The 12,214-nt window shown below is 39.9% G+C and overlaps 1 protein-coding gene across 5 annotated transcripts in view; it reads left to right on the top strand.

The window, feature by feature from the left end:
- Positions 1-12,214, top strand: part of sobpa (sine oculis binding protein homolog (Drosophila) a) — a 51,661-nt gene that overhangs the window by 32,633 nt on the left and 6,814 nt on the right. For 4 of the 5 annotated variants that reach the window (XM_051648988.1, XM_051648986.1, XM_051648984.1 and 1 more), the window contains 2 exons: positions 4,258-4,341; positions 9,905-11,987. In XM_051648988.1, the coding sequence (XP_051504948.1) occupies positions 4,258-4,341; positions 9,905-11,971 (2,151 nt within the window). In that variant the 3' untranslated portion in view covers positions 11,972-11,987. The remainder of the gene's footprint in view (positions 1-4,257; positions 4,342-9,904; positions 11,988-12,214) is intronic. The other variant, XM_051648987.1, reaches the window with a different exon arrangement.

The following is a 12,214-nucleotide window of genomic DNA, read 5'->3' as shown; positions in this document are numbered from 1 at the left end:
ACAATGGCACTGGTAAACTAAAAACTATTGTGTTTTAATAATGTTGCATCCATGCCTCCAGGTGTCAGTGTAAGCCCAAGATGACACACAAAAATTGCACCTTTAAATTGATTAATTTGGTCCCACCAATCATGGATATGTGGTTACATTCTTGTATATAAATACTGTAGTAATAATTCTGTACCATGGTATAAATCACAGTACTATGGTGTTTTCATCTCATTCCATCACTGTAGAATGTCTTCAAATCTGTCAAAATAAATCATTTTGGAGATGCCACAAAAAAATCTGAGCAGTTGAACAGAATGTGTGTTTGTGTGTGTGTGATAAAGAGAGAAAGAGACTTAATCCCATTCACACTACCAGCGATTGTCTCGCTTGATGTTGCTAGTCCTGGTACTGTATGTCGCTAGTGGGAATTATCGATGTTTAGTTTGTGAATGAATCTGTTTTTCTGAACAAATATTTTAAGTGAATGAATCACTCTCGTTCACAGCCATACACTGACTCATATTTCTTGTTCACTTCAGTATCTCCCTTTTGAAGCCAATGAGCTCTAGTTTGAACCGCAAGACTGCTTTGATGGCTTTTCTTGCCTGTACAGACTGACTAAAGCATGAGCCAATTGGTGCTATTAATGCTATTGATAGCATTCAAGTGCAGGCTGTGAAGGAGCATAACATTGTTTTGACCCGCTGACCGAATATGCACTTCGCTGAACCAGCCGGTCATTTGACTCTCATTTGAATGAAATAAATAACCTGTCATCTTGTTTATGAACGAGAATCTGATGGCTGGCTGAATGAAAGGAGGCAAGTCGTTCGTTCAGTTTGGCAACAAGAAAAGGGGGCGGATGAATTCTGATTAAAAGTTACTGATGACCACACATTAAAGGTGTTGTAAGCGATTTTAGCCGTTCAAGAATTTCCCTAAACTGAGTCGTTGGATTAGCCACGGCCCCTTTTTCAAAAACCCCGCACTCCAAAGATACCAAATGAGCATTATTGAGACCGACACAAGCAGAAATGGTTGTCAAAAACAACAGCAGCAGGGGGCCTGGGTAGCTCAGTGGTAAAGACGCTGGCTTTTTCTTTATTCTATTGTTATACCCATGCATGTGGTTACAGACAAATTATATAAAACATTAAAATCCCTCATAACGTTATAACTTAATTTCTTTCCTGCACTCGACATCAGTATCTTAGAGGAGACAGATGACGTGAGCTCCACTGTCCTCACTCTTATTGTCACTCCCAAATGTCGCTGTTTATTTGCATAAAGTTAAACTTTTTTGTGTCTCTTGCCATGCCCACATCTTGTCGCCAGCGGTCACTGTTATTCGTGTCAACGGTAATCGCACTGCTCTCATTGAAAATGAATACGATTGTGTCTCTTTTGTTACCCTTTTAAACCCACAGGCAGGCATGTGGATGTAAAGACAGAAAGAATGAACAGTTTGTGCTTCATGCAGTAATAACAGAATATATCAGAATAAAACATAGCTTTGCCAACACAAGCGAGAGAGAAAAGATGAGTGTAGACTGAGTGGCCATATGCTGTGTGTGTGCAGATTTCAGTATTGTGGTGTGTGTTAGTGTTCAGAGTGGTGATCAGATGCTTAGACAGCTCAGAACAAGGAAACAAAATGATGAGCATATGAAAGGTGAGTGTGTGTGTGTGTGTGTGTGTGTGTGTGTGTGTGTGTGTGTGTGTGTGTGTGTGTGTGTGTGTGCTGGAGGTTACCCGGTTTATTTTTTTTAATTTACACTCCTAAGTCTACAACCAACACCATCTCTCCTTTATTTTTTCTGCCACCCTATCCCTTACTTGCATTCCTTATTCCATATTTCATTATCATCATTGTTTATTCTATCTGTTTCTCCTGCATAGTGTGTGTGTATGTCAGATGTTGGAGAGGTAGTACCTGCTAGTGCTAAATGTTAAATTTGATTAGAGTGCTGAAATCTGATGGAGTGTAAATTATCTTCCGGGAACTGGTGGTGTTGATTTATGTACACACATATCATTAATACATGCATAACAAATGAGAGCTGTTTATAAATGCACAATTGCATTTGTAACCTGGAACTTAGTTACTGCAGGCCTGACAAATGTTCAGCTTAGTCATTAATTTGTATCTTGAACAAACTCTTTTCACAGTCTCTCTCTCTCTCTCTCTCTCTCTCTCTCTCTCTCTCTCTCTCTCTCTCTCCCTCACTCTCTCTCTCTGTGTGAGTGTTACTTAGATGCTATTGGGCCCCTGATTCCTCAGGCCTTGTTGCCATGGCGTTGTGACTCACAGTGCAGGGTGATTATTTCATAGCTGCTAGCCAAGAGAACAAAACACACACTCTCAAAACACTCACACGCACACTGGCTAACCCACTCATATATTAGTGGATGCACCCTGAGCGACATGTCAGAGCAGTGAATTTTTTTTAATGTAGAGTGTGAATAGAGTTATAAGCATTCATTTCCAAATTAATTCTTTAACCCTGTTTGACCTGTGTCATAAATAGAGCAAAATCTCTTCCTTGGATGGATGGATAGATGGATGGATGGATGGATAGATGGATGGATGGATGGATAGTTCTTTACGTGTGTGTGTGTGTGTGTGTGTGTGTGTGTGTGTGTGTGTGTGTGTGTGTGTGTGTGAATGGGCGTTCCAGAATGTGTCTCATGTGTGTGCCCATCCATGTCCTTGGAGAACTTCATTTTACCTGGCAGTGTTAAACACTCACATAGTACATGCACACACACACGCACACCTTGGCTGGGTTGTGTGATGCCCAGATGGAGGCTGGCAGAGATATGGTTGAAATGCCAGACCTCAGGTGGCACACACACAGCCATTTGGGGCATGTTTTATTCAATATTGTGTTACAGAAGTGTCTAAAATCCTCTTCATAGACACACACACAGACATTAGCTTTGCAGTTTTCAGTTATTTAATTAGCAGACACTTAAAATGGTTTTGTGTGTCTGCATGTAGCTTTATCTGTGTGATTCTCTCTGTGTGTGGTGATTAAGACTGTGGATATGCCATTTGAGTGTGTGTATGTTCAGCTTCATTTGTGCTTTATGTAAATGAGCTGGGCCAAGTCCAGAGGGGTCACAGACATTGCTACAGAATATAAAGTCTGAAGATGGCACAAGTCTGTGTATGTGTGCACTGATGTTCTTCAGTATGTATTTGTAAGCAGAGTGACATTCAGATACTCAGTCAGCTCATAGAGAAGTAGAGAGTAAAACAATTAGAATGTCAGTGACACACGGTAAGCCACACTGATTTACAGTCACTTTTCAACTGTGTTATTTCAGTGATATTTCATGTTATACAACAGTTCTGGTCCTGTAATCTTATTGAGCAAACAGCATTCCAGGAGTGCTGATGTATAACATAACAGCACTGAATGAGACACTTCACTGTCTGTGTCTGTTTGTGGACAATCGACAAGATAACTGGCCAAATTATGTCTAAAATGTAAGTTACTTGATATGAACTTCTTGTTGTATACAACCAATGTTGATATTGATTGATGTTGATGTTGATATTGACTGAATATTTAGTTTAGTGTAGTTATCTTCAATTGAGGTATGACAGTGTCTTAGGTCCATTTTTTCCGGTTTGCCTGTGTCCATTTCCTTCTAGATTTTCAAGGTTTAGAAGTATCTAACTGAAAGCTGTTTACAGTGTAAACACACACACACACACACACACACATACACGCACACACACACACACACACACACACACACACACACACACAAACACACACACACGTTGGTGTGGCTATCCTTATGAGGACTCTCCATAGACACAATGATTTTTATACTGTACGAACTATAGATTCTATCCCCTAACCCTACCCCTAAACCTAACCCTCACAAAAAACTTTCTGCATTTTTACATTTTCAAAAAAATCATAGTTTAGTATGTTTTTTTAAGCAATTCGAATAATGGGGGCACTTAAAATGTCCTTATAAACCACATTTATAGCATAATACCCTTGTAATTACCAGTCTGTAACCTAAAAAAGTGTCCTCGTAAACCTCTCTCTCTCTCTCTCTCTCTCTCTCTCTCGACTCACTCACACAGAATGTTTCTTTTCTGTCCAGGTCAGCGCATGTTGTTTTTTCTGTCTCTCCATTCCCTCATCCACATCATTCCCACTTTCTGTTCTACATGTGTTATGTTTGTGTGTTTATTTTCAGTTTTGGCCATGCATAAAAAGGGACATTATTTTTTTCCTTTAGGCCAGAGAGGAGGAGGGCGTTCCACACCACAGCTTGTCCAAAGACACGCCCAGACTTGTCCTCAAGACAAACAGCGATGTGCTTGTAAGATATAAACCATTTAACACCCCAAAATTTGAGAATTAGAAACAGCATATGCATATTGATGAAGATTTAGAAAAATGGTGTGATTGTGGCTATGTCTTAGTCTGAAAGTCTTAAGTTCAAAATTTCAAAAATTTCTACATTTAAAAAATCTGATGTCATCAAAAACAAGAACTCTCTAAAACTGACTTTTGACCCCTTAGTTATATAAGCATTTTGGGTGAATCTCAAAACAGTTCAAGAACATGTCATATTGGCCCGGACATTTCTTCGTGAGATTCACCCCTTAAGTCATTTTACAGTCCTATGTAAAACGGTTTCAACTTCTGTTGATTAAGACTTAGCACTTGGGGGCCTGGGTAGCTCAGCAAGTAAAGATGCTGACTACCGCAGCTGGAGTCACAAGTTCAAATCCAGGGTGTGCTGAGTGACTCCAGTCAGGCTTCCAAAGCAACCAATTGGCCCGGTTGCTAGGGTGGGTAGAGTCACGTTGTGTTCACCTCCTCGTGGTCAACAAGCTCATCAAGCCACGTGATAAGATGCGTGGAGTGACTGTCTCAGACACGGAGGCAACTAAGATTTGTCCTCCGCCACCCGGATTGAGGCAAGTCACTATGCCACCACGAGGACTTAGAGTGCATTGGGAATTGGGCATACCAAATTGGGGAGAAAAGACTTAGCACTTGACACAAGACTTTTCAAATCACACCTGCATTTTAACCTAAACTAGTTTATGAGTTGTTCTACTTATCCACTTTATTAACAGTAGAAAAAGTGTATGCCGTTCTGACATTCAATATCTCATGCTTTTTGTTTAAACATTGTCAATCTGCATTTAATGTTATTGTTTGCCACATGAATGGTCAAGCATTTTGTGTGTGTGTGTATGTGTGTGTGTGTTGTGTTAGCATATGGCCGGTCGAGAGCAGCTACATTCTGTGCATGATGGGAAAAGAAAGGCATTAACACCTTAACTTCCTCACTAACATTGAGTTGGCAGTCATACGTAGGTAATTACAGTAAAAGAGCGTAAAGCTACTCACAGCATGGTCACGGACATCGGCTTAACGGCCACAGCAGAAGTAAATGACAGTAATTACCTCTCAACCATGTGAGAGAGAGAGAGAGAGCAAAGCAAAATAAGTAGGTGAAAGATTAAGAGAAAGAGAGCGAGACAGACAGTGGATTGAGGGAAAGAGACAGAGAGAGAGAGGGGGGAAAAAAAGATGTCCATTAGGGTAATGTGCAGTAAAAAAAATTCTTAAAGAGCCACGGCTCGTTAAGTGGACTCCATCTGTCTCGATTTTTAAACATAGGAAAATCATTCATAACTGAGAATATCCAGGCACACCTTGAGCTGGTCTGACTGCATGTGCATGTTAACTGGCATGGTCAGATTTCCAACGGTTGAAACGCAGCGAAGGCTTCATTAGAAAATCACATTGATTGACAAATGAGTTGCATATTTCATCCCTATTTCCTTCCACATCATTCCATGTCAGGAACGCAGCCAGCTCCTTTCAAATCAAGCCAATTCAAGTAATGCGTTAAAGATTGGATTACGAATTCCAAATCAGATGTACATTTGTTCGTAGATATTTCTAATGAATTAAATCAATTTTATCTCCTAAATTGATTTAAGTGGAGTCGAGCTTGATTTGTTCCAGCTGGTTCTTTGTCTGAAGTCAGATTTTTATTCCTTTGCAAATAGATTGAAGAATCATTTCATTCGGAATGAGTTTAATCAGCATCGACCCATTTCTCTGAAGATGAGCTGGTCCAATACTTTCGTAGCAGGGCACTGAAATTATGACATGAGCTTTGTTCACACTGCACACAAATATGATTTGTTTTTCAAATTTGATTTTCAGGACTGACTGTCCACATTGCTGTTTTGCAAGTGATAAAATTTGATCTGTTTTTTTTGTTCAGACACTATAGTCAATATACAATGTATCTATATAGATTGCTAGAGAAATTATGTAAGTGTTAGCACAATGCCAAGATGCTTTTTTTTTTCTACAAAAACACTCAATTTAAGCTAATTTTAGAATTCATTTATTTAAGTACTGTGTCCAAAACAGCTATCTCTTCCACTGTTTAACTATTCACTACATAATCATCAGATTTCATGTTTATTATAAATATACTGTAGGCTATTATATATATATTGACTGTTGAGAGTTCAGACAATAGAACACTGAACAGATTCGAGTCAGATAAAATTGGCCAAAAAAATAATTTTTGCTTCTTATATGAACAAAGCCATGTTTTCAACCATCAGTTTGTAATGTTTAGATTTATTTGGTCAAAAAGCATCAGCATCTAAATAATTGAGTTTATTGTGTAATTGAGTTTATGGCGCTGAACAGATCAGGGCTTGGAAGTAGACATGTGTTTTTTGTGTTACTATGCTGTGTGTTTATAAATATGTGCATGTGTCTTATTCTTATTCTCTCTCTGTCTATCTCTGTGTCTCTCCTTTTCTCTGTCCATGTGATGAATGTCCATCATTGACAGTAGTGGCATATGATAAATGCCTTCATTATCTTCCTTGCAACTCTGGCTTTGGCGGTCAATTTACCAGCCTTAAGAGAAATCTCAGTCTCTGCAGTCCACTCACCAGGCCTAAGGCAAATCATATTTACATTCTAATTCAGAAAACTTCATTGGCATAATAATCAAATGTTTAATAATAAATTGCCAAAGCATTAGTAAACAGTACACAACATGCCTAGAAGGTATGGGAGTTTGTAGCAACTAGATTGCCATTGTTTGCTGGTTTAATGGTCTGCAGAATAAGGAGAGTGTATGTTCCTACTTTATGTGTAATTATGGCATGGGGTTAAGAAGTGAAATTCAGTTTCTACCTCATTTTGACCACATACACACTGCAGCTAAATGCAGTTGTCACTCCTCTTCTAAGTGCTTACTCTCATTCTGATAACACAGATTTTGGTTATCATGTTAAGATAATGAAAATGTAATGAGGTATGAGATGCCAAAACGTTGCTAATTTTGTCACATAAACGTACTAATGCACGTTTGGGACTGACTCCTGTATTCTGTACAAACAAAACACAGTTTTCATTGGCAAAACTTTGCATTATGTACATTGCCTTTGTTTGCAGTAAAAGCACAGCCCAGTTGTATTTATATCTGTTTGTGTCTGCCTGTCTGTCTATATGACAAGACAATGTTTGCAAATCTCTTTCTATGTACTCTACTTGCTAGGCCTGAGGCAAGTCTTTCTCTACACTCTAGTTCTTAGACCGATCTCCTTGCTGGAGATTGACAACCATATCAACTCCAAGACACTTTTGTTGAGTGGTCAGAACTATCGTGGCAGAGAAAGTGACAGAGAAAGTGAGAAAAAGAGGCAGTGTTCAGTCATTTATTAGTATATCTTATAGGTACAGTCCTATCACATCTATGTTCATCTTTCTTTGACTTTGTTATATCTATCTATCTATCTATCTATCTATCTATTACCCAGAGTTCCCTCTCCCTGTCTATTCTGTCTGACTCACGCACACAAACAAACCAAATTTTCTGTCTTGCTGGTCTAAGCTTCATCTTACTGTCTGTCTCAGTCTGTTGTCAATGTCTTTCTCAGTTTGTGTCACCTGCAATGCCACATATACACACTCACACAAACACACACTCAGGAACCACATGCATAATTGTCCCTTGAAGGGAAAACCTTTTAGCTGTGGCTGTCAGAGTTTGACCCTGCAGCTTGCCTTGGGCAGCTGACTCCTGACATCTTGTAATTAGTGTGTGTGTGTTAGAGAGAGAGAGAGAATGTATGTATTGAAAAGACAGATAAACTACTGTATGTGTTAGGGAGAAAATCTGTGAAAAATACAAGAAATGTTTTTTTAGAATTGATCCGCATCCTACACATCCTCATGCTGGATGGATCAAAAAATAAATAAAAAATCTAATTGCTTTAATAACACACTGCCCAAAATGCATATAGACATAATTCATCTTAAATTGTTTTATTCTTATATTCCTGATGGTACATGTACATCACCCAGACATCTTTTTAAGGTGTACATTTTCATCTGTAAGATTTTTAGTCCCCTAAAACATGTTGGATGTTAGAAGGATATTCAGAATAAAAATTTATAAATAAATTATATATATATATATAAGTTTATGATTTAGAATGTTAGTGAATCAGCTCTTTTTAAGATGTTTATCAGATGTTTGTACACAATATATAGAATATGATGCTCTCCAGACCAGATGTTTGTGTGCATACAAGGATTCATCATTCTAACATATTCAAAGGCTTTGTAAAATATTAGTCTATTTATTCTACTTTTTTTGCTTCAACTTTTTTCCCCTACATCTATATACATTATAATTTTAATTCTAACATGCTTTGGCAATATTGTAATCATTTACAGTCATGTCAGTAAAGCCTTCCTGACTTAGACACAGAAAAACAGAATAGAGGTGATGCGGTTGAGTTGACACTTGCAGTGAGGGTGAAACAGTGGTTCTGTGTCTAGCTGAGAGAGCTGATCATTTGAAAGCTTGAGTTGAATATAATATTTTATGACATAAACCACATTTCTCTTCACACTCTAAATGTTTGGCTTGTGAAATTTAAAGTTTGATTGACGGTATAATCTTAAATAGATCTGACATTTTACACAACACGCACACACACTCTTCACACACTCTCTGTCATTAGGCTCTCTAAGTCACAAAGAAGGATAGCCATACTGTTTTAATGATGTCTTAGTTAGAATTTACATCATTTGAAGTAGTAATGAATCTGAATGTGTAGACCTTGTGAAGTATACCGCAATAAAATTGTTTTCTGAATCAGAGTTTTTGTCTTGTTTTCCAGTGAAAAGTATTTGAAAACAAGAATATAAATATAAAGTAAGATATAAAGTGATATGAAATATACAAAGACTTGTTTTCAGAGATGTATCTTGAATTAAGCATAAATCTAACATAATTAACAGAGGTATACTAAAACAAGAAAAGACAAAATTGCCAGTTGGGTAAGAAAAATATACAGTAACACTTTGCAATAAGGCTCTATTTATTAACATTATTTGCCTCCATTAATTAATATGGACTAACAATGAACAATACTTTTACAGCATTTATTTATTTTGTTTAATGTTAATACATATTTTACAAAAAAGTTTTTGTTTACATTAGTTAATGCAACATGAACTAACAATGAACAATAGTATTTTGATAAATTAACATTAACCAAGATTAATAATGCTGCAAAAAGTCGTTGTTCAAGTCTAATGCATTTACTAATGCTAATGAATAGAACCTTACTGTTAAGTGTTACCAAATATATAAGTAAAGATATTCTCTGAAAACAAGTCTTGTTGCATAGTTTTGTTTAGTACATTTATCTTGTTTTACATATGTGTAGATATTTATTTATTTATTTTTTTACTGGAAAACAAGCCACATTTCTGGTTTTAAAAAAAATATTTTGTAGGGTTTTCAGCTGTAATTGATGTTTTAATTAATTTGTATTTTGTTCATTGTTACTCTGCGGTTGTTCGTGTTACAGGTCTGTGACTGGTGCAAACATATCCGCCACACAAAGGAATACCTGGATTTTGGTGCAGGGGAGAGGCGGCTCCAGTTCTGTAGTGCAAAGTGTCTGAACCAGTATAAGATGGACATATTCTATAAAGAGACACAGGCTGCACTGCCAGGGGGACTGTGTAACCCTCCTCTCCCTGCAAGTGATACTAAATCAGAGAGCGGAGCTGGTGTACAACTCCTGACACCTGAGTCCTGGAGCGCACCTCTAAACGAACTCCGCAGTCGTAAGGCACCTTCACCAGGGGGCACCACCTCTGTAGCCAGACCCTCTGGATCCACGTCGGGGTCACCGTCCGAAACTGGAACTGTGTGTTCATCCTCATCCTCTTCATCATCGTCATCATCATCTACGAAAATTCCTACACCGCGGCCACACGAGAGTCCTGCATTACCGGCCCTTCCCCCACCTCATTTAGCGAGTTTACACCCAGCTCTGGGTGTGCCACCTGGCAGCCCACCGATGGTCATGACACCCCGTGGCCCGGTCCCTCTGCCTCTCTTTATGGAGCACCAAATGATGCAGCAGATTCGCCCTTCGTTTCTCTGTCCCCCAGTCCCCAACAGCCCCCATTCTAATCCTATGATTCCAGGCATTGGGCCACCACCACCTCCTCGGACTTTTGGTCCTCCGTTGAGTCCCATGCACCGCTCGCTCCTCTCTCCTCACATGCACCCGTCCTCCACTCCAACACTTCCTGGGAACCCTCCAGGTATGTTGCCCCCTCACCCTGGCACTCATATGCCAGCCTTGCCTTTTCCCCCAGTTAACATGATGCCAGCTGGGCCCATCCCAGTTCCGCCCTATATGAACATTGGCATGCCTTCTCTGGCCCCCTTAGTGCCACCACCTACATTATTAGTGCCCTATCCTGTGATTGTGCCATTACCAGTCCCCATACCCATACCGGTGCCCATACCGTTCAGTCCTCAAGCATCAGGTGATCGACCAGGAAATGACGGAACACTTCCAAATGCTGCAAGTGAACGGAGTGATTCAAGGGCACCACCCTCGTTTTCTCCCGGCTCCTCTAGAAGGGAGGGGAGAGACTTTCAACAAGCCCCTCCCACCTCAGATACACTCTCGCCTGGCTTTTCAAAGCAGAAAGAGCAGGGCAGGACAAATGTTGTTAATCTGATGGTTAAAACAGAAAACTCTAGTAATGGAAGCTCTGGAAACTCCTACAAAGACACATCAGCAGATGGAGTCATTGATCTAACGACCAACCGTCGCTCCCGGCAACAACTAGTCATCCAGAGGGCAGTAACCTGTGTTCAGGTAAAGCCAGAACCTGGAATAAGCCCACCACCTTTGCTTGGACACTCACAGTTGGGTGAAACTGGGTTGGATGGGACAGCCAATACAAGCACAGGCACAATAGAAGATATCCATGGAGACAGTAACTCTGAAAGCCCTTTGGCTAGTGTGGCACTGCCTTGTGCTGACCCCTCCTACTGCAGTGGAACGCCACCTCTTTCTCAGCCAATTACATGCAGCACTACCACTGTTCCTAGCAACTCCACCACAACTAAAACTGAGCCTGGCTCTGCTACGCCCTGCAATGTGATAGTTAATGGGAGCTGTAATGTGCCATTTGCAGACGGTTCGATCAGGACACCACCATTAGAACAGCGCCCCCTAGTGGACCCCTGTCGCAGGACCGCCACTGTTTGTGACGAGTCTATTGGTGCAGATCTAGAAGGAGAGGACCTGAAAGAGAACAGCTGCTTAGCTACGGAAAAAGACTCGGCAGGTAAGAGAAGCTTAAGTGACCAGTCTGCCATTACAACAGGAACAGGGGAGGACAAATCTCAGAGCCCTGAAGATCCCCCATCTGGTGAGGACCATGCCTATGCCCTGCCCCTAATGCCCAAACCAGGCTGTGTCATTCAGCCTGTGCCCAAACCTGCTGACAAAACCGCTGCCATCCTGCCGTGTGGCTTTACAGTGCCATTAACAGGATCAGTGGCTATGGAAATGGAGCCTCCGCTGAAGAGAAGGTGTCTGCGTATCCGCAATCAGAACAAGTGACACAGAGTGCATAGAGGTGAGTCAGATTACCAACTCTCTTAATAGTCTTATTAACCCTTGTGTTGTGTTCGTTTGTGCTTACACCTTTTGTGTTCCTGGTCAAACATGACTGGTCCACTAAGATTGTTCATAAATCTCTCATCTTGCATATATTACCCCAAGATATTGCATAAGATCTTTTTGTCAACTTCTATTTTAGTAACTATGACAGGTTTTGTACTCCTTTTTTTAACAGATTTAAAA

The sequence above is a fragment of the Myxocyprinus asiaticus genome, chromosome 21 (assembly GCF_019703515.2).
Source record: "Myxocyprinus asiaticus isolate MX2 ecotype Aquarium Trade chromosome 21, UBuf_Myxa_2, whole genome shotgun sequence".
In the NCBI taxonomy this organism is placed as follows: domain Eukaryota; kingdom Metazoa; phylum Chordata; class Actinopteri; order Cypriniformes; family Catostomidae; genus Myxocyprinus; species Myxocyprinus asiaticus.
This window is presented reverse-complemented; position numbering and strand designations above follow the sequence as displayed.